Source organism: Poecilia reticulata, chromosome 10, assembly GCF_904066995.2.
Source record: "Poecilia reticulata chromosome 10, P_reticulata-male-v2, whole genome shotgun sequence".
NCBI lineage: Eukaryota > Metazoa > Chordata > Actinopteri > Cyprinodontiformes > Poeciliidae > Poecilia > Poecilia reticulata.
In genome coordinates, this window is record NC_088839.1 from 9157174 (window position 1) to 9180191 (window position 23018).

General features: G+C 41.5%; 1 protein-coding gene across 1 annotated transcript in view; it reads right to left on the reverse strand.

Moving 5' to 3' along the window:
- The window catches only part of tenm1 (teneurin transmembrane protein 1), a 300581-nt gene that overhangs the window by 260973 nt on the left and 16590 nt on the right, over positions 1 to 23018 (reverse strand). Inside the window, exons 2-3 of the mRNA XM_081611713.1 lie at positions 17445 to 17716; positions 8520 to 8852 (exon numbers count right to left, since the gene is read on the reverse strand). Coding sequence (XP_081467839.1) covers positions 8520 to 8852; positions 17445 to 17661 — 550 coding nt within the window. The 5' untranslated portion in view covers positions 17662 to 17716. The remainder of the gene's footprint in view (positions 1 to 8519; positions 8853 to 17444; positions 17717 to 23018) is intronic.

Here is a 23018-nt window from a genome sequence, read left to right on the forward strand (position 1 = left end):
TGAAGTGAGCAGCCATTAGCCCATGTTGCCATTTTTGTTTCTAGTTGGCATTGACTCAATTTTAAGACAAATGTAACATTCTAATTCCTGTTTTTAAATGGTCATTCCATTTAACACATGGCGTGTTTAAACCTTGTTCTAAGTGGTCACCTGTTCTCAACACAAGCTAGCTTTTGCTCATTAGCGGTGCCTTAATTAGGAAGTGCTGCATGAAAATATATGTTGGTCACATTGCAAATATCAGTAAAACTTTGCCAACCTTGCTTGTGTTCAAATTACTTTAAGAAAGACTTACCTACATACTTCTCCACATCCGTCCAAGTTGCAGCGCAGAATTGTTCATTCCTCACAGAGAGCGCAACATCAGTCTTGGGAGGAAAATGACAGAGGGGGAGGGGTTAAAGCTCCACCCCTTTTCCTCTCTCCAATTAGGTGTTCTTTGATGAACAAATCATTCACTAGGTTTTGTGATAGATTTATTATTTATCCACTACCGTAGACCTTTATGAAAGTGATTTCCAAAATTATTACAGGTATCATTTCCATAGTGACCAAAGTTATATAGTATGTGCAATTGTGTATATCAGGGGTATTCAATTCATGATATCTTAGCAATATTTCATAATGCCAAGGTCTGAAGAGAAAAATAAAATATATACAACTTAAAATTTAGTAGCTGGGCAGTTTTTTCAGTGTCTGTATGCCTTGATTTGCTTTTCAAATTGAATGGATTCTGTCATATTCAAGTACTTTTTGACAATATTTATTGTCATGAAACAGGGAGCTGAATATGTATGTCTGATTTCTCATGTTTGATGTTCTCTCATTCACTGAGTAAAAGTAGGATGTCAAGTCAAAAGAAGAACCTAAGTAAAACAAGAAAACTGCATGTTCACAAGTGAATGACCTCAGAAAAAAACTAATAGAAGAAAGCTTGATTTATATTTTTGTTTACCATCTGGACTTAAACTATTTAAAAATGAACATATTTATAACTGAACATTTTTAGACTTAGATCACTTATTTTGCTTTCAGTGACAGAAGTGAGTGCTTGCTTGTCATGCCAGAATTTTAACCTGTGCTAGAATGATGTCAGAACCAGTCTCATGCATGTGTGGATGTGCTCATTGGTGAGCCAGGAACAATATTTGGTTTTTATAATATTCATTGTGGAGAAAGCTGGCTCACAGTTGTGTGTGGAACCAAATATAATTAAGATTTGCAGGGCTACTTACCTCAGAGCTGTGAAAGCTTTGAGAATAGTAGCCCTTTGGAGCCAGAACGTGTAAGGATCAGTCCTTACAGATTGTTCCTTCAGGGATAAATCTGCTTAGATTGTAAAAGCTGTGCCAGTAAATCAGACAGTGCTCAACAAGATTTTAGGTTGCTATTTTTGTTTTGGTTCAGTTTTGGGTTTGCATAAGACATAATTTTAGTCTAGATGCAGACCAGGGTCCGCCTATTAGTGACCTCTGGTGTATATCTTGATCTCATTGGGTCTTTATTCAATTAAATTTAAAAATAGTTTGCTTATTCAAAAAGGAAATTAAATGTTGATGTAACTAATTAAGGAGTTATGATAGATTGTGGCCAAGAAAGATCTCCTGTAGCAGTCCGTTTTACAACCAATCTGAAGAAACATCTGGCTGAAGAGATTCGGATTTGAAATAATGGGATGGTCAGCATTGTCTAAAACATCTTTTTTGATTTTATGCAAAATCCCTTTGTGGATAATCATCTTCAGTCATCCCCAGCCACAGCCTCTTGTCCATCTCTGATACATCCCCCAACTGCAGAGTCATTCGAGTAGTTTCATAGGTGACAGAAGTCAGACTTATGCTGGAAGCATGACGTGTACTGAGTGAAAAGGAATGGTGAGAGTACAGTGCCCTGTGGAGCTCCTGTGTTGCTGACCACCTGGTTAGACACACAGTCCTTCAGTCTCACAAACTGTGGTCTGTTTGTGAGGTAGTCATAGATCCAGTTGATTGTTGGGGGCTCCATCTGTGTCTTCTGGAGTTTCTCACAGAGCAGATCAGGCTGAATTGTGTTAAATGCACTTGAGAAATCAAAGAACATGATCATCAAAGTGCTGCCTGCTTTGTCCAGATGACAGTGGGTTTGATAAAGCAGGTGTATGATGGCATCATCAATTCCAACTCCATGGCAATAAGCAGGTAAGACAGACTATTTCAAGATGAACCTCTCAACCTTGCACACCTGCTCAGGCTTCTTCCCCACCAGAGAGGTGACATTCCACATCCCAAGAGCCAGCTTCTGTAGCCAGGGGTCAGATTCTTGGTTCTCCTCTATCAAAAGAGGAACATTGGTTACCTTCCTGACTAAGGCCCTTATCTCCTGATCACTCAATTTAGACAACCAACAAGCTCTATAGAGAGCCCTAGTTGTTCCAAACTGATTCCATTTATGAATGAAGGAGGCCACTGAGCTCATTGGGGACTTCAAAGCAACATAATTTTTAATATCCTTCCCCAGATGTTTGCCTCAAAACAATGCTGTCTCTGAGGTCTACAGACAATGTATTTGATTTCATGCTTGGTGTTTGCATACAAACATTGTCCATTTTGGGACTTTATACAGACAGGTGTGTGCATTTCCAGACCTAATCAAATTAACAGAATTCATTACAAGTGGACTCTATTTAAGTTGTAGAACTTAATCTCTGCAATTATCAGTAAAAATAGCTCTATTTTGAGCTTCATGATGAAGGCTGTGAATACTTATGTATTTAAATGTAATTTGTTAGTAATTCTGTTTTTAGTTAGTTTGCAAAAATCACACACTTTTTCACACATCGTGTCATAATAGGACATTTGTGTTATCAATCTTGAGGAAAGGGATTAATACAATTTGGAAAAAAGTTATAACAACCAAACATGAAAAAGTGAAACGTTGTGAATACTTTCCAGATTCACTGTATATATGGATAAAAAGGTGTTATCCAGAAATGTTCACACAACCTCTGACAAGTCTAAGTCTCTTCTTAGTAAAATTAAAATTTTCTCATCAAATCTCCAACCTCTAGTGAGTTGCATCACTGTAGATTAGGATTTAGTTGGGTAAGGTTTGTCCCTACACCTAAACAATTACATTTGCATGTGATAATTATCTTCCAATCTCCCAATATTTATTAACAGCTACCTTTTAATCATTCAACATTTAATTTACATTTAATTACTATGCAAAAATATGCTATGGTCAGTAATACCATATTATTAGGCCACTGACATTTTTAGTCTCGATATTATTAATCCTCTTACATCCTTCAGTATACTATAAAACCATAGATTAAAGATTAACTTTGCTGAAATGAATCACCCAACAGCAAGCTACAGATTTAGTACCTCTAAAATAATCAGTGGTTTAATTTAGCCAGATTTGCATTCAATAAAGTAGCATATTTTAAGGAGAATTGTTATCTAACACACATTTTCCCCACAAAAACCTTCATTACAGGGACTCCCATGTGCTAGCCAATCAGCGTGTCTAAAAAATACACATGTGTGAATTATTCATGAGCAAGTGCAATACCCAAAGTTACCACCCGGGGCGCCATATCGATACACAGGTTATACACAAATGTCATGTAAATGTGAATTATTGGGACTTTGCCTGATTTTTGGAATTTAACCCTTTGGCATCCATTAAAACCCCCTCCAATCATTTTTACGTTGCAAGAATTATGAGGACATCGGCACTGTCCCACTAATTCAAAATGTCCCGTTAGTGTTGCGTGTATACAGGCGAAATGTCCTGTTAATTCACCTGTGCCAACACACACACACACACACACACGCACACACACGCATGCGCGTACAAGGTGTCCAGACATTGTGAAAACGTGGCGCAAACAGATTTTAGTTTTCTTTCATTCTTTCTTAATCTGTTGTGCCCTCTGTCTATTTTTTCCCCCACACACCTGCAAACAAACACACACACACACACCCCCACACACACATGCACACACGCGCACACACACGGTGAGCAACTAAATTGACTTGTCAGCTTCAATCAGACGGGGAACAAAAGGATTCCTGCCAATTTGAAGCTGACATCATTAATGGGTTTGGGAGGGAGGGGGGGACAAACTCTGAAGACAAAAGGGACAGCGAGGTCGGTCCGACTTAAAATGCGCTTTCATTTTTTGGCAGGGACGCCGGCTTTTTGATTCCAGCCGGCATCTTTTTTCGCGAGTGGCTCTAACTTTCATTATCACTGGAAACACGGGGAGCGGGGGGCGTGGGAGACTTTGTTGTGCTGATGGAAAGAAATGTGACATCCATAATGCATTTCCCATTAGAGGACGGCACGCATGGACACACCTGGTCGTGTGTCACAACGAGATGGACAGGAAGAGGATGAGAATAAATAGGCTGGAGAGAGAGAGAGAGAGAGAGAGAGAGAGAGAGAGAGAGAGAGAGAGAGAGAGAGAGAGAGAGAGAGAGAGAAAATACAGAAAGGCATTGCAGATGAGAAAGAGGTATACGCTGCTTTGCATAGTATTCAAGCCCCCGTGAAAATTTGCCATGTTTTAATCACAAACCGCTGCGTTTCTCGTTGGGTTTCTGGGCGATGGGCAGCGGCAGTAGATAATTGTGAAGTAGAGGGAAAATCGAGAAGTGTTTTTCACAAAATAAGTCTGAAACGTGTCCATTTGACTCGGTGCGTGGCAGTGGGGTTACGACAGCATGTAATTCCACGTCTTTTGCCAGGTTTTGCAACAGCAAAAGATAGCAGTTTGGCTGGAGAACGCCTGTGGGGAGTGGTTTCAAACGTTGCCACTGATCCTCAATTAGATTTTTTTCCAGAATCGCCCTGTATTTAGGTTCTGCTTGTCGTAAAAGTTTGATTATAAAAAAGACAAACACTTTTTGTCACATGTAACGTTTTCCATTGTAATTTCACCCTAATAAAAAATGAAAAGTCATCATCTGCATCAAACACCCACCCTGGACCGGTCAACTTTATGTCACTGTTAAACTGCAGTTGGAGGCCAACAAAAACTATCAGATTAGTCCAAGGGCCACAAATGACCTCCAGGACATGAGGGACATCAGAATAGCTCGCTCAAAAAAAACAAAAAAAAAACTTTTTATCTTTTAAAAAACACCTAAAACACAGACACACACCAGTCATTGTCATAAATATGGGCGTAGATTCATTTCCCAGGCCTGATCTGATGTGTGAAGTTATGCCTCATACCCAAACAATGATTTCAATTTCTCTACAGCGATAACCATGACCCGTCTGCTGTGTCCATCGGTTCTTCTGATGCTGTTTGATAAAAAAATAAAATTCTCAAACAAACCTGTCAGGCCTTCACTAAACAGCAACAGCAGAGCGATGAAGGCCGCACTCCAGAGCAAACACTTTATAGATTTTTCTTTTAAACCATGCATGCTTTTTCTTCCACTTCACAATTATGTACATCTTTGTGATAGTCAATCGCAAAAAAAAGAATTCCAGTAAGAATTCCACGCGTAGAAGATTTTGGTGGAAATGAAAGACAGTGTGAAAAGTTGATAAGTGATGAATCCTTAAGCATGAGGGGGGAGCGCCCCACGAGAACATGTTAAAGTTTGCAGAGCGGTGGGACGTACGTCATGCGACGTATGAAATCCGTGCATAAACCAGCTTTCCTGGTGCACCGTTGCAGAAAAGCCAAGTGCTTTGAACATTCAAATCCCCCTTTTCACTCCTGTCACTTCATCCGTCCTAGTGCAGTTCTCATCTGAACATCCCCCTTCTCTCTCTCTCTGCTGCTGCCGTCGACATTTTTGGGGCTTTTTCCCTCTAAACCCCCCCCCCCCCAATGAGGCTGGAGCTCCTCGTGCTAAACGGTAATAGCTTTTCTGCATATGCACGCAGCCATCACAAATTGATTAGCATGTAATGCTGCGGGCCCTCCCAGCTCCCTTCACAGTCTCACCTGCCTCGCGTCGCTGGATTTTACTTCCAGGCTTACCGCACGTCTGTCCGTCCGGCCTGCCGGTCATTAAACTGCACCCCTCCCCATGGCCCCCGGGCATGACACAAACAGCCGCATCTTAAAAAAAAAAAAAAACTCTACCTCTTCTCCAGTCTCGGTGTCAGTCTCAGCGCTCTAAATCTCCATCTTACAGTCAAAGCCAGCTTCTCCTTCACCTGTTTTAACCTCTGCTGCTCATTTTCTTTTATTCTCATTCTAATTATACCATTACATTACCATTTCTATTCTCTCATTTGCATTTCTTGCTCTGCCTGTCTCTTATTCTTTCCATCTCTAATTCTTTCTTCCTTTTTTTTCACCCTCTCTCTCCCTCTCTCTCTCGTCCTGTGTCACCCCTTTCTCTTCTCAGCAACTGAATTTGTTCCACCTTTTTTGCGGCACATAAACAGACAGTGCCCTTGGGGACGGGTTGGAGAGCTCGGCTTTTGTTTGTGTGCTCCTCTAACTAACTCTCCATCTGCAGGGAGCCCAGCCAAACCCAGCAGCGCACGACAGCTAGCTGGCACCGACCCAGACTCTTCTCTAGTTGGCCCTGCATCGCCATCCCCGCCTCTCAGCTTCTCCTCCTCCTTCCAGGCGATAGTCTTCCCACAGAGGCTGTTGTCAACTGCCCTCAGGCAGCCAGTCAAGCATCATAGCCATGTGACCTCTTCAATTTCTCCTCTTCAGAAGCGGAAAACCAAACCCTGCCCCCTGTTCGCTATGGATATTCTGTCCTTTTTTTTTTTCCTCCCCCTCGAGTTACACAATGTAGAAGTCTGCTGTTAGACTTTCCCCCGGTCCCGCGGATCACCTCCAAATGCAAGCTCACCAAATAACCTATAGCACATTTTCTGGATTAAGTTACATCAAAGAGCCTTCAAAGAGTGTGCAGTGTGAGCATTAGCATGGGTTCAAAAGCCCAGAGTTTCAATCATGTAATTGCCCAGGGCTGGAACGTAAACCTTTGAAAAAGGTGAAGAGTCATATGTTGTTTTTTGGGGAGTTTTGTGTTGTTGTTGTTGTATTTCCGTTGCAGGAAATTCTATATTATCATAATGAGACTGCAGTGAATATGAATGACAGAAGTTGTCTGACTCTTTTCACAGGCTTCAAACGTCATCCTTCATAAAAACACATCCAGCTCATGAAAAAAGGCAACATGTTGTGAAATATGAGAAATATTGTGCTGCTTCACCGTTGAGGGACCTTGTGGCATCCGATTTAGCTGCACTCCAAAGGGGAAGAGCCACTGAACATGACATCGGAACCGGTAAACAACTTATTACATCTGGAATTTATTCCCTGATTCCCACAACAAAACTTTTATACCAATTTTTGTCCTGTACCTTCCCCACGATCTTAAGGATGCCTCAGTTACTGGGGTGGCCCTTAAGATAAACTCGAGAGAGATTCCAGCCGTGTGTTAAGAGTGATCCGGTCCGCGCGGAAAGATGTCAGGACCCCAACCGGTCTAAAATCGGGAATATTCAGCATGCTGGCTTGACCTGGTCCAACGTCGCAGCGTGTGTGGCGTCCCATGAGGACAACCGAGCACACAGTCTGTTGAACGCGGTGTCCAGCCAATTAGAAAGCGAGGTGACGGAACCACAGAGCAAATCTAAAATAAAAGACAAAGCAACAGCCACGGCGCAGTAGATAGTAGATGCTGAAAGCTTCTTTTTGTGTTGTTGTTTTTTCTCTTAAATATCATCCACAAGCTAACGCCGTTGCTTCCTCTCAGTCGGCCATGTTTTGTTTACTCTCAGCTCTTCGTCTCGAGACGTTTTGAGAGATCTCCCAAGCTTTTTATCATCTCTTGGGTTTCAAAATCAGCCGATAATTTAAGAAAGCCAGGAATAGTGAGTTTAAGTTGCAGAGATGTTTTGATGCCAAATTTGTCTGGGTTTGAAGCTATTTTTTAAAATGAGGTCTCCATTGAATTATAGTCTTTTCACAGTGATTAGAAATCGCATGCTCCGAGACAAACTGCAAAACGGTGTTTTTTTCGTCACAATGCCTTTAACAGCAGACTGTGTCAACACAACAGGATACGTCAAGAACTCCTGTGAAGTAAATGTGAATCTAATCTATAGACGCAGCAACAAAGCACTCGCCTTCTTTGCCATAACTTAATATCTTGCACTTAATTTAGAAATTTACTTACTGAGCGGTATTTGAAAGTGATTTTTTTAAAGATAAAATTTACTTTAAAGAGAAGTGCAGTGTTTTAATTTTTGCAATATCTCGTCTTGTGAGATCTTGTTTTCTACTGGTAGAAAACAATTTACAACTGTGTCGTAGCTGTAACTTAAAACTCCATGAACAAAATGTGACCAAAAACGAAATGATTTAGCGTTCCAGGATCACACATGTATTGCAACAATGCTGCACGCATCGGCTTTTCCATTGGCTTCTCAACTGGACTTTTCATCAGTTTTACACCCAAACCTTTGAAACCCTCGGTATTCCTCCACATCCTGTTAATCCCCCCGTCAGCACCGTTGTTTCTAACGCTCTCTGCACTCACCGTTGTCGGGCTCAGACTTCCTGTCGTGCTCCGTGTCGGTGAGGGACAGGGCCGAGTTGGCGCGGCTGGTCAGGCAGGAGCTCTGCTCGGACTTGAGGCCGCGCATCCACATGTGCTGCAGGCCGTGAGCGGGAGACGGGTCCACCTCCGGCTCCGTGTCCACGTCGGACCCGACGCCGAGCGAGTACCCGCGACTGTGGACGTGAGCCGCCGGTCCGGTGCACAGTGCTTCCTCCTCCTCTTCCTGATGCTGCCGCGGCTGCTGCTGCGGTTGCTGCTGATGGATGTGGTAGTCGGGGCTCCTTATCTGCCCAGCTTTGCAGAAGTCTAAATCTAGAAGAGACAGAGGGGACATGCAGATTGAGATCAAGCTCTGCAGGCTCTAGCACGGCGTGCGTTTCTATTTGACTTGGCTCCCAGAGTAAGCCGATCATGGTGTCCGTTACTCCAAAGTCATGTGGAGAGACATAATCCTATTTGAGTAGGCATTTATTAAAAGTTGGTTTTTTCCCCCCTTTTTCTTTTCTTTTCTTTTGGAGTTGAAATCTCAATCAAAATGCCACCCACAATCTTTCTTAAGCATTTTCAACGGAGCCATATCCTGTTCTGGCTGCCTGATGTGTGTTATTGAGCTTGAGATGTATCGAACCGCTGCTCAAACAGAGCACTGATCTCATCTATATTCTCCTTGGTGGGGTGAAGAGATCAGATAAAGATCAAACCTTATTAATATTGACTCAGACTGAGGGAAAAATTGAGCCTCATACACTTTCAGGTATTAGAACGCCCTCCAATCTCAGGCATCAACCTGTTATCTGAGAACATCAGATATACTGTGTTAGTCCTCTGGTTACACTTCAATTCGATTCAATTCAATTGAGCACTGACTTTTTTTTTTTTTTTCCCGTAGAAGCAGTTGAGTAAATTTTCTTCCTTACTCTCTGAGTTTTCTATTTAGAATGCATAAGTGGGAAGTGATGGAACTGATGTGATTTTGAAGAAGGCGATGGATAAATTGAAATCTATACAGATGAAAGCCAACAGGCTCCGGCGAGATCTCCAGAAAGGAGAAAGGTTTCCCGCGGCTAATGCGTGAGTCGGGTCAGGCCCTCGGAAGAAGAACCACGGCGTTTCAATAAGGGTCTGCAGTCCCACTGACCACTCCACTGACCGGCGGTGCTTCCCGCCGCGCGTGTTTGATGGGGTCAAGACCAACTGTAGCTCCCATACTGTTCTGCTGGTATTAAATCGCCTAAGATTGGTCACCGCTACACCTCTGTTTAGCCCAAATTGGCTGCAAAAGGGCACTTCAGGAGCAAATTGGCTATTTCCCAGTAGCAACAAACACGGATGGACTGCAAACTAAAAAAAAAGTCTTCTCACCATTTTGGTGCGAAGCATATTTATAATGTAACAGGATTTTCAGAGGATGATTAGAGGGGGGAATCGGTCTTTTAAATAACGGCCCATTTCATGCTATTACAGCAAGCTGCTACTGGCACTTCAGCAAAAAAAAAAAAGAAAAAGAAAAGCTATTTATACATTACACTTCTTTTGCTGAGTGTTGTATTTGTTTTAAGTAACTGCCAAAACAATTTGGCTGATATTGTGCCCTGTAATAGTGAGGCTGTAATGTGAAAAAGATAAGTGCAGTGCTCTGAAAAAGGATCTCGAGTTTTACACATAGCAATTTTCCATTTTGGTATGTTAATCTATTCTTAATTAAAGACTAAGTTTGATTAGCTCTCTGAACAGTCTCTTTAACTTTACATTTGCCCAGAATCCAGAAATAAAGAACTTGTAAATGGAACATTTTTTTATTTTTATTTTTTAAATAAGTCCACTTTGTAAAATTGCCACAGTGTGACGTCTGAAGATCTCGGAAAATTTCCACTTGACCCGAACGAGTTCAAAAAAGAGTTGAAACAGATGAAAATGAATCGATGTTTACAGTATAACCCAGTATAATCTCCTATAATGAATATAGCATGAAATGCTGGTGTGTTTTATTTTTTACCAACGTGTTAATGTTGCTGAGTGTGGAGTTCTGAGCTCTGATCTGGGAACGCTGTCCAACCCAATTTAGCCATGTTCCGGTTCCAAGACTGAAAAGCAAAGGGATTTGCTAAATGCTGCTCCCAGTTTAACAGGCTAACTGCAATACAAACTGATAATAATACACACCATATTACACACCTAAACAGGTAAAGTGAATAACCCTGATAATGTTGTGCTCATGGAACCTGTTAGTAGATCGATTACATCTAACTAACAACTTTAAAGCTAATGAGTTAGAAACAGGAAAAAGTGGCTAAACGTAAGGAAGCTAACAAGTTTGACAATGGCCAGATTGCGATGACTGGCTCACAATCTGGCTCATCAATGCACCTTGGGAGTGAAAGCTTAGCCCATGTGGTTTTCTTCCAACAGACGAGCCACCGTAGCTTAAATTATCGAGGAAACCAAAGCTGGCTTTTATTAAAACAGGTTTCCGAATATGCAATATACTACAGTGTGTTGCGTACGGGCAGCTGAAGAATGGCAGATTAATCGGTGGGTCCATGCTGTCCACCAATCAGAGCATCAGAGCTGGAACACAGAGTGCTGGAAGAAGTTAGCTTGATCTGATGAATCATGTCTTCATTTTCATCTTGTGGATGACTGCATGCCATTTTGGAACACATGGTACCAGGGTGCATTATGGGGGGGGATAAATAAACAAAAAGGCGGTACAGGTGGTCTGATGCTTTGGGGAATGTTCTGCTCAGAAACATTGAGTCCTGCCAATAATATGTATGCAAACTAGCTACCAAAGAACTGCTGCAGGTCATGTGAACTCTTTCTTGGAAATGATATTCACTAATAATTGCGGACTATTTTATAAGAAAGACTATGCTCTGCAAAAAAAAAAAAAAAAAGTGGTTCAAAACAGGTTTAGGAAGCTTAACAAGTTGGAGGCATAAAATTTGGCATCTGAAACCAAAATTATGACCCTGTCCAGCATCTGTGTCGCCTGCTATGCAAAAGAAAGAAATCAATCCAATTTGCAGGACTTAAAGGATCTAGTACTAAAATCTTAGGGTCTGTTTTTTCGTCGTCCAGTTAAAGGCCTGGACCACTGCAATGGTTGGGCTATTTTAGCACCAAAAGATGGACCAACACAACATGAATCATGAATGTCTTTCCTTCATTTTATGCATCCAAGCACTAAAGGAACATGTTAAAAAAAATCAATGCAGTACCAGTATGTTTTGGACACACATCCTCAGAGGTCCAATGAAATGGTTTGATTCTGTAAAGTGTAAAGATCCCCAATTTTATAAGTCAGCATTTGAAAAAGATTTCAGATTTCTGAGTTCACATTGAATCCACAGGATCTTCAAAATAAAGTTTAAATAATGGTGCATAAAATTGTGTTTAGCATATTTATTGTGTGCATATATAACCGGGTTGTATTTCTATTTTGCTATAAATACACAACATGTCTTTTTTTTGTTGTTGTTGTTATTTGGATTGTTCCTTACCCTGACTGTAAACTCCTTAGAAAACGCCATCATTGTTATAACCGTGTGACTTTAAGATCAGGAGCCCTTTCTCTTTATTTCTTCTTCTGTGGTATTGCTGTTAAATTGTTTGCGCCCCTGAAGCCCTGCCCTTTTGTCAAGTTTGTCCTGCGGGAGAGGACTTGGCGGCCGATAACACGGTTGTTTTCTGTTTTGTTGTTCTCGTCAGAATAAACTGGGGAACCACCGATTTCAAGGAAAAACCGTGCCCCGGCCTAATTATTCAATAAATCCAGCACAGTGCAGAAAAGATCCAGTTACACATGGATGGATGGATGATTAGTCGTAGAAAAAACTCTAAGTGGCAAAATGAATTTGTGGTTTTCTCTCTGTTGCTGCTCCACTTCCTTCTCTCTGCACAGGCTCGGAGGCAAACCCGGCCGCCGGAACCGTTTCCCACGGGGTGTTTTGCAGATTCTTGCATGCAGGTGCAATTTTCCATAAGCTTTCATTTCGCTGTTTTAGTTCAGAGTCAGTGGGATGAAGAAATTTGTTTTGTCAATAATGCGTCACTGCAAAGATTGGAGTACAGTGAAAAGTGTGTAACACCTATGGGATGTCTGCGCTCGAGAGCCTGCCTGCTACTTCACACTTACTTAACCATTTGCTCACAGTAAGGTGGCTGATTTTTTATTTTTTGGTGGCAAACCCTGGCCAATGCTTGCTTAGCACCAATCCTTTCTCTTCCCACTTCTTGAATGAAAAATACTTCTATTTTGGTATAAACGTTACGATGGGCCAGAGTTCCTAAAGACCAGAAAGCCATTAAAAAGTTAAGAGCACAATCTGTTTATTCTGGTTTATTCAAAGTGAAACTTCTACAATTCAACTTCTTAAAACGTCAGAGTGGAGCTGTAATAAGACGAGCTCTCTGGGCGACTGGCCATTGTTGCCTTGAAGTTAGTTATTATTGCTTATAGATCAAGTTTGCCACAGAGTGGCCCCAATCTAAAAGTGTGTTTCAAATGTTAATGGATCACAGTTGACAGCCAATTTACATGTTAAAGAAAAGTTTCTTTAAGAAACTTTACTGGATGGAGTTATTGGAATACCCAAGGCTTTTAGCTGGGGATGCTCTGGACATCCAAGGTTGCCAGTGATGCTCTTTAGACCTACGCTGTCCCTCCAAAGTAAGAACTATATCCGCATTCTGGGTATTACTGTTCCCAGATCCTGTTGGACTCACCTGTGCTGCCTTGTTCCTGATCAGGACATTCAGGTGGACTCTAGTAGGGTGTCTGAATAGAGGCCGTCGCCACCTTTGCTTTTTACAGAAGATGGTGCCTGGGTCAACATAAACGGCCAATGGTTTTCGGCATCCTCTTAATTTAATCACATTTGTCTCAACCTGAATAAGAGGCGACTAACTCCTGCAGATTTATCTACTGTGGATGGGGAGCAGCAAGAGTTGAAAAGCATTTCCCACTAAAAGGATGCATTACCATGGAAGTGTAGAAAAAAAAAATTTGATTCACACCTAGAAAAGCGGATGTTGCTTCATGTTGCAAGAGACGGCTGTTCTCGTTTTACAGTCTGCAGTTAAAGTCAGTCTTTCATGGTTCATAATGTATGGAATAATGTATATAAACACCGTTTGTGTGCAGCGTTATTGATTGGTGTGGATTTCTCAGACACCTAGAGGGGACAACACATTAACTCCCAAGTAATCACTTGACAACTTTCTAGGCATGAGGTTAAACTTAAAGCAAGATGTTTGATGTCTCAACATCATGGACCATAAATAATACAAATATATCAATGTTGTGAGTTTACAGTGTGACGTAAAGAGTCTTGTTTTAACCTCAATCTTTACTCTTTTCTGCTCCGTGGCTTTGCAGTTTGAACCTTTTCGATGCAGTAAAAGTTTTCCTAAAAACTGGAACTGAGCTACGAAGCGAAAGCTATAGATCATAATCTTTGCATAATTACTCAAATAAAGATAAATTCGTATTTGGGAAGTATTAAGATATTATAAAAATATATTATGCGTTTAGAAACTGCTGATGACCTCTCGATGATTTGAAATAATTCATATTTGTGGACAAAACGTCTCTGATGCGCTATGCGCTGTGGAGGCTGAAGTTAAATGTTGTACAGAGACCAAGAAACGTTTTTGCAGCATATATTTCTGAGCAGAGCAGTATGTTTTCCTAAACAACAACAAACAGGGTTTTATGCTCCGAAGTAAATGCGTTAATTCACAATTCATCAACATCCCAATAAGTGCTCTATTGGGTTGAGAAAGACAGTAAGACAGTAAAAGATTGAGATTAGCTGAGGAGTTATAACAATAAGAAATGATCCATCATAATCAGAGTTTAACCGGGTGATATAATTTCCATACATGCCCAAACGATTAAACCGCTGTATGGCAGCTTATTTTTGAATAATTTAAACATTTAGACTGCAACAGATTCTTGCTTTTGTAGACAGAATATTAAACAGTGTGAATTGATGAATTTATACAGCTAATTAATTTAATAAGCTAACAAAAAAACTCATTAATTTGGCTGGCTCCCCCGAATGCAGCGTGAAACAATCAGGAAGATGTGGATCGAGCTCTTTATCAGTCCATCTATCAACACTATTTCTCTTCTGCAAACAGGCTCAGCAGAGACAGGTGCAATGCAGGAAGGGAAAAGGTGATACGGAGATGGAGCGAGGGGGGAAATCACAGTGTTCTGAAAAATAAACATCTGGAAAACGAGAGAGGAGGAGAGGACAAGATGTGTCGGTTTAAGAGATGAAGGGAAATATGAAGAGCAGAGGTGGGGAATTAGAGGAGGGAGGATTTGGCTGATCTTTGTCAGGAACACTGTAATCCATTAAAAATGTCACTGGAGGCAACGATCCCCCCCCTTAACAGTTGGTTACATGGATATGGTAGACTATATATAACTCCGACGCCCAAAGATGAACAGATGTGCTGCGCAGAACCGGCTGCCATTGACATTTAAAAGGGCTGCTTTGGGGGTCCTTCTACACCTCACCATATGACACTGATAGTTGGAGATGATGTTTGCTATAGAACCGGAAAGGTTGGGAAGGCACCGCAGAAAGCAAGTGCTTCCTGACACCACGGTCCCCTTTTTAGATATTGAAGCACGATGACAAATGGCCTCCACGGCGCTGCGTGTCGCGAGCATCGTATCAAAATCCCTCGCAGGTGGCATTCAAACCACGGGACCCCGGCGGTGACTTACTACTCAGGAGTTGAGTCTGTTATGAATGTTTATTGCTACTTGTTAGCCAGTTGTTGGGAAGGCTCCTACGAGGTGGCAGGGGGTTGAGGAGAGCACGGGAAAGCGTCTATTGATCACGGCGAGCCGCGTGAGAAAGGCAGACTTCTCCCTACGAGGTGCGATTTCTCTCTTAACACCTCGCGTGACCTGCATACAGCCCATCCATCACAACGCGCCTTGGCCTATTTCTCCTCCCGTCAAGCGGCCGGGAGAAATCTTTTGGCGCGCTCGCGTCAGCCGGAGTGTGTGCCTTTTGTCAGGCCGTGTCCATCTGGGAGTGTGCGTGTAATGAAGGGTGGTGTTCCACCCCAGGTGAGGGCAGAGAGGTTCGGGGTTGACCTAGTTTAGCTGTGGGAGAGAAATATCACCTCCGTGGAGAAGAGGTAATTGGCTGCCTCCGACTGTCCTTCTGGCTCATGGTGGACTGTAATAAGTAATTCACACAGGTCCTTTCAGGGACCTCTGAGTGCGGTGTGCTACGTGTGTCTGCCAATATGCACCGTATGTCATTAGCCATGGGTCAGCAGGAGGTGGCGCCTGTAATATTAATTAAAGTAAAAATAGGTATCGTAATATGATTTTATTTTATATCAAGTGGTTGTTTTCAATACATAAGAAATGCAGGATTTCATCTCTTTACTGAATTAGCTGATTAATCAGTTAGTTTATCGATCCCATTGGTGAGCATGTTGTTGCTGAAAAGGCACGCTGCAAAAAGCTTGTGAACACATTAAATGTTATCGTAATAACAGTTATTAAGTTTCCATACCTTAACTATTCATGCTATTTGCGACCATAAGTTAGTTCAAGTTTGTCTTTTTGTAAGCTACGGAAAAGTGTGCTAGTGGTTTTCTTTCAGGAAGTTGAAGTAAACAAACCCACCCGTATGGTACGGGTAGTGGTAGGAAGGTAGGTAGTTTTATCTAAATAGCACATTTTCAGCAACAAGGCAATTCAAATGCTTTGCATAAATTAGAAGAAAATTCAAACAAAATAACAAACCTAAGGAAAGAGCAAAAGAAGAAAAAGTAAAACAAAAAAACTATGTTAGTTCCCCATGTTTAAGAATAAGTGGTCTGCAATTTATGAACCAGTAGGGGGTTCCTCTGGGTTCTTGTTCTAATAATATTGATCTAAGGCAGTAAGAAGAGTTCCTCTGGATTCTAAGTTTGTTCTAATTCCTGAAAGAAAAATCCTTTGAAGTATGTAAACTAAATAACCTAAAGTTTATCAGTGGATGTTACTAGACACTATGGCTGTGAAAATAATTGGTATTTTGAAGATATGCAGCATAATCAATAGTAAAATATTTATTTGCTAGATGAACTGGGCCTTTTTCATCTTCCCAAGTTGATACATAATTTCACATGAAGATTGCAGACACCAAGTCAGCAAAATCATTCCCTTAGTCAGTGGGTGACAACATTTTGCCTTTTATCATAACCATAGTTTTATTAAAGTCTTGAGGAGCCAGCATGGTCGCGTGGTTTTCGGATGTTCATTTCCTCACAGACCTTTCAAGGTTCACGAGACACACGTAGCTGAGCTCTCCGTCCCGCTGCACTGTATGACGTGGTGTTTCGTATTGTTTGGTTTACAACAGCAATCACTTCAGAGAGGAATCACTGTTGAGTTCACTAGTTCGACGTCGGAAATAATGACTGACAGGCTGGAAAACCTCATTTCATTTTTCACAAAAAAAAATTACGAACGGAAGTCACTGGTGAACAATTTTCCCACTGCATTGGACCAGTACTGAGCAGGGGGGAGTTTAATATTTCAGCACATGGTTCCTTGAACAAAATCTGCTCTCTGACTGAAAAACCCGTGTTCTGGACATCTGCGCCACCCGACGATACATCCTACCTGGCACAGATAGAACAGCAGCTCTATGGAAGTTGATTAGTGTTGTTTTCCACGTAAAAATACCATCCGTGAAATCAAAAGTTCCCCATGGGGGTTGTGACATAACACGACATAAGGCCAAGAACAAAATGGCGTGATTTTTGGACTATGGGAATTGATTTCGTCAGTTCGGCTCGACCACGCAGAGCCTTCCGGTGTTTCTTGATACTGGTAACAAAACTGTGCTGAGATTTTGTTCACAATTTGTCGACTACCTGGTTGGGGTTGGCTGTAGTTGCTCTGTCTGTCACGGTGAGACCCAAGGGTGAGGCGAAGCTCGTGTGTGTAGTCTGGCAGAGTTTCTCGCGAAGTGTAGGAGCGATGATGAGTACGGCCATCCTCGCTCTCGTCGGACGAGCTGGTGTAGGACATCTCCATTTCATGGCGGCCCTTAGACAGTGGCTGGTAGGGTTTGCTGTCCATCTCCTCCATGGCTCATAGGGCTCCACTTAGTCACTCAGCAAAGCCACGGCGCAGAGAGCACACTCTGAAAAGGCAAGAATGGTGGATGAGAAGGAAAAGAAAGCAAACAGACACAGAAAATACAACACTGGCTTTTATGAAAAGCGTAAGGATGTCCACAAAAACGCGTAGATCGGCTAAAAGGAGACCAAATTGGCTAACCAAGCGTCGTTGTTAAATTTAGACATGATCTACAGGCTATTTTCTTGTCTCTCTAAAGTAAGACCTCAACAGTGATGAAAACAACGGTAGACATCCAGCGTTTGGAAATTAGGATCAAGGAAGATTGGGTAAGAAAATGAAGCGCAGAGGATTGTACAGACAGAAAGAAAAGAAAATAGGACAGTAATTCTGTTATTTAACACATGGGAACAGCACCTGTAAACTCCAATTACTGCGAGTATTTATACGCAGTATGTATCTCCTTTCATACTTCACACCTAAGGTTACCACCTAATCAATGCGCAAACGGGAGGCACGGCAGCCTCTCTACCTTCATGTGCTCAAAGGAAAACCGGCTTAAATCAAACGAGGTTTAGTGTTCTGCCAGTCGCGGCCACCGCTTGCACTAATAACTCTAAGCTTTATCTCTCTCTTACAGGCAACCATTCACAGGCCGCAGATAAATCATCGAATTCGTCACCGAGCTCCAGGTCTGTCACTCTCATTAAACACTGCGGTTCACCATCGTCGTGAAGTGGTGATGGAATACTTTTTGACAACAGTCTTTTCAGTGTCATTGGTCTCCCAAAATGAAAGCTGATAAATCAACTCTTTTACTGTACCGCTCACATTCCCTCATGTGCCTCTCAATCACGTCAAAATCTACTTCTGATAATGTCCACCATCGTGCTCTTATAACGCCGTAACTAATGATTGATTGGGACTATGATTAGGGCATAGAAGGAGTGATTAGAAAATACTTCATTCATATTAGTTCCCTTTCACCGTGCCCCGTTGAAGGCCTTTCCAGCCTATTTCCTGCAGTTATAAAGCTTCTAAATGGAGCTTGAGAGGGTCATTGCTCATAGAGACAAAGTGCTATGGTATTGACCTCTTCAGGGAGTCCTGTAGTCCATATATCAAAGCCATTAGAGCGTGCCTGCTCAATACCTCAGAGATCTGCAGCACAGGGTGATCACCACTAGTCTGATACAAGTTTACAGCTGACCTTTCTACCACTGCAGTAATGCTTTTATTCCACCTGAAGGGCTCCTTCCCCTGGCCTTGCGCTCACCCTCCTCCTCCTCCTCCATGTGAAGACACCTGCGCACACGTCCAGACCGCCCACTGACCCCTGACAGCAAACTGTCGGAATATGGGCCAAATCGTTTGCATCTTCATCTCAGCCCCGCCCGGCCGCACGCCTCGTCATGGCATGAATAATCTGTAAATGTTCCACACTTGTCTGCCTGCTCCATTCAGTGTTTGGCCTTGAATTTAATGACAGCGCGAAGCACAACAAAAGACTGAAAACACAAAAGCGAATTTAGCCGGGCAATTGTGTTAGCCCCGCACTGTAGCGTATACAGTACAGCCTTTTACGACGGACACTTGTGGTTTCCCTGCAATCACGATGCCTTTCATTTTGATTGGCAGGAGTTATTGCAAGGAATCAAAGCCAGCTATTATCTCAGCTGCCCTGTCAAAACGGGATTGACTGGTGTCACCTTCTCTCTGGTACGGCGTGGTGCAAGTATACATTAGCCTGTGAGCTCTGAGCTTGCTGCAGGCACTGACTGCTGTCTGTCTCCACAGAGGCCCTCTTTCTTTTTTTGTCTGCCACCCTCTTACACGCAAGAATGAAAGCATGCAACGCTGCACAAGGACACACAGTCTTTTCCCCCCACCCCACCACATCATCACAGGCGCTCACATACCGAGCGTAATCAGAACACGTCGCTTGCATGTCGTTTTGTTTGCATAAAGACGTGTGCTATACCAAAACAAACCATCTCCTTTCTTTTGTTCAATTTCACATTTGCTCTGCTTGCCCTTCCTAGCCTCAACACTTTCCACCCTCCATCTCCTCCTCAGAGAGCCGTGCATTTAGAGAAGTAAGCCTGCTAGCAGGGGTTATTCCACCTAATTCTTGCCCACAGTGGGGTGCCCATTAGGGGGCTTGATTCTTGGGTTTGATGTCAAAATCTGGCGATTGTGTTTCTTTTCTTTTTTTTCTTTTTTTTAGAGCCAAGCTCAGTTCAAACAAGTCTCATGAGCGTTCTCTGGGACAAAGTCAGCGTGCGCCACCTGAGCAAAACACCCCGGCCCAGACCGGAGCGTGCAGAGGGTGACGGAGCTCGGATTTGGCTCGCCTCGCAATAGAAAACAAACAGGAACGGAACTGGAAACATTGGAGGATGTTGGAAAAATTAGCACTGTTTCAGAATACATTTTTAATACAGGGAAGCTCAAAACCCTCCTGTATTATGTCACTCATAATTTTTTTATGTGCATGTTAAGCAATGGAGTACATGGTGTACGGGGAGTTGACTTGGGGGAAGATGAGCAAGAGCCTTGCTGTTTGTGTCGAGACATCACCAGCAGCAGCTAACAATTGTTTAGATTGTCAAAATCATAAAAAAAATAGTTTGTACAATAAATATCGTCAAGATTGATTCTACACCACTGTATTGATGAAAAGGTTGTTGAGTTTGAACTAAATGTTTGCTGCTTGAACTGGGACACTGCTGTAGGATCCAGCGACTTATCTATGAATCTACTTTTCACAAAAAATACACTCAACAGTGACTTTCATTTACTAAATGTATTTTCTGTTGGAGAAAAACAACAATACAATCTCACTTGTAATCCTTTCGATGCATTTAATTCAACTTTATGTATTCCTATAAAATATCCATCCGTCCATGTAAAAGACTGACGATCCCGACTTATCAGTTTAAGGTCGCAGGTCGGCCGGTGGCTATTTTCCACACTCACTGGCTGAGCAGCGGGGTACACCTTGGAAAGGTTGTCAATCCATCACAGGGCAACAGACACACACACACACATGCCGCACACACACCTGTACCTAAAGGCAACTTAGAGCAGTCAAATAAGCTGACATGGATATTTTTGGACAGCGCAAGAAAGCCGGATAAGGCGACTGCAGGAAAACGATGCAAACCACTGTTCCATCAGGAAGTCCTTAATCTATTTTAATATAGCTTTTATACGATTTAAAACCTAAATTAGCTCTGATTCTGTTTTTTGGATTATGTACCGCCAAATAACAATTTATAAAATAACAGTTTTTAAGTATACAATTACATCTATTATTTATAGTGAAAATCAGATTATTTTTTGTAATTTTCTTAATTTTATTTCCTAAAAGGTCTTTAGGAAATGCAAGTGCAGGATTTGTGAGATTCTACACTTGCTGCTCCCACTGGGATCCCTACCATAAATGTGTTGATCACTGGTTTGATCCATACCAGTGGTTTTAGTTTGATATCTTGTCCAGTTCATCTGAGCAAACAAAATTGGAGGGGAAATAGTGCTGCATTGTTTCCAGAATGAAAACATAAATACTGAAATGACTTTTTGAAACCACTAATTACCATTTTGTTCATTGTTTTGTTCGTTCACCAAAACGATACATATATTAAAAGCAGAACGGAGAAGTGTTTTTAATCTAACATCGGATGAAAAAGGAAAAAAAAAAATCACAAAACATGCTTGTAAAATTTTAAAAGAAAAAAAAACAATTATACAATTTGTTTTTTCTTTTTGAATATTGACAAAACCACTTGGGTATTACCTGCATTTTCGATGAATGCTTAGCAATTAATTGCTCTAACAGGCCAGAAGCTACTACTGGAGTTTAATTTTTCAGACAAAAAGATTAAAAAAAAAAAAAGAAATTCAATCAGATTTGGATGCACAAGTTTCTGTGCAAAAAATCTTGTCCAAACTTGGGTGACCCCCCGAGTAGCAACCACTTTGAAGAGAAATACCTCAAATACTGGCTATCAGCGATGCCGTCGATTGGCTACAGCTGAAGAAGTAGAACCAGTTAAGCACTTAATTAACAAATAATAACAGAACAGAAATTAAATTCATCGTGATTATGATATTTCAAATCTGAAGAGTTTTCGGTAACACTTTATTTGAAGGGCTGTGCATAAGACTGACATGACACTGTCATAAACATGACATAACACCTGACACTTTTAATGCAAAGTTGCTCTAAAAGTTGCATTGAAAGTCCATTAAAAATGCCAACTTTGCATTAAATTACCATAATTTACAAAATCATGCAAAGTTGGCATTTTTAATGGACTTTCAATGCAACTTTTAAAGCAACTTTGCAGGAATTTGCATTAAAAGTGTCATTATTTAACGAATGATACTTCATGACAACTGTCATAAACATTCATAAAGACTCGTTCATGTTCATGACAGATGTTATGTCATGTTTATGACAGTGTCATGTCAGTCTTATTCACACCCATTCAAATAAAGTGTTACAGAGTTTTCACTTGATTCTGGAAATCCAGCTGTTTGTTCAGGTTCATACTGATGTGGTTGTATATCAGCCACTCCAATAAAGTCTTCTTCCATTTCCACAAACAACTGGGCTGGACTTCTCCAACAGCATTTTAGGGACCGGCTGAGGAACAGCGCACCTCATCAACTAAAAAAAATCAACTCCGCCACTTCAGCGTCTATTCACAAGAATGCTAAAAACAAGTAATTAAAGTTTTAGGTCACAGAAATGGATCCCTGGAATGTTTAGTGGAAATGTTTCATTAAATGATATTTATGTGATATCAATATTTTGAGATTCGATTTCAGCTCTGCTTTAAATACATTAAAACGTCGACTTATTTGTTACCAGAATATATTCGGCTAAACAGTTTTCTTCTTTGACTTGCATGAAGAATGACGCACTCAGACGTATGCTGCAGGATCGATGACATCCAGACATATTAAGCACTTGAGAAATCAACAAGAAATTTTGGATCAAAATCTACCAAAAATCTTCGAAGACCATGTACAGGGTGCCACCAAGGAATATGGTTTAAAACATAGCAATGAATTAAAACAGGCCAGAAAATCCATCTGGAACTTCCAGATTTATTTATCATTGAAATGTTGTAGCCTCTGCCTTAACGGCCAACAGGTAGAGAACAAGAAAGAGAGACTAGGATGACCCTAAACAACACCAAAGACAAAACAAACAAAAAAAAACAGGTCTTGGCCTACCCCTTCATCTCCAAGCCTGACTCTGGACATTTTTAATCTTTAACAGCTATAAAACCATTTCTGAGAACTTTTGTTGCTACAAAAAGAATTGGGACACCCTTTAGAAACTATTTGTAAAA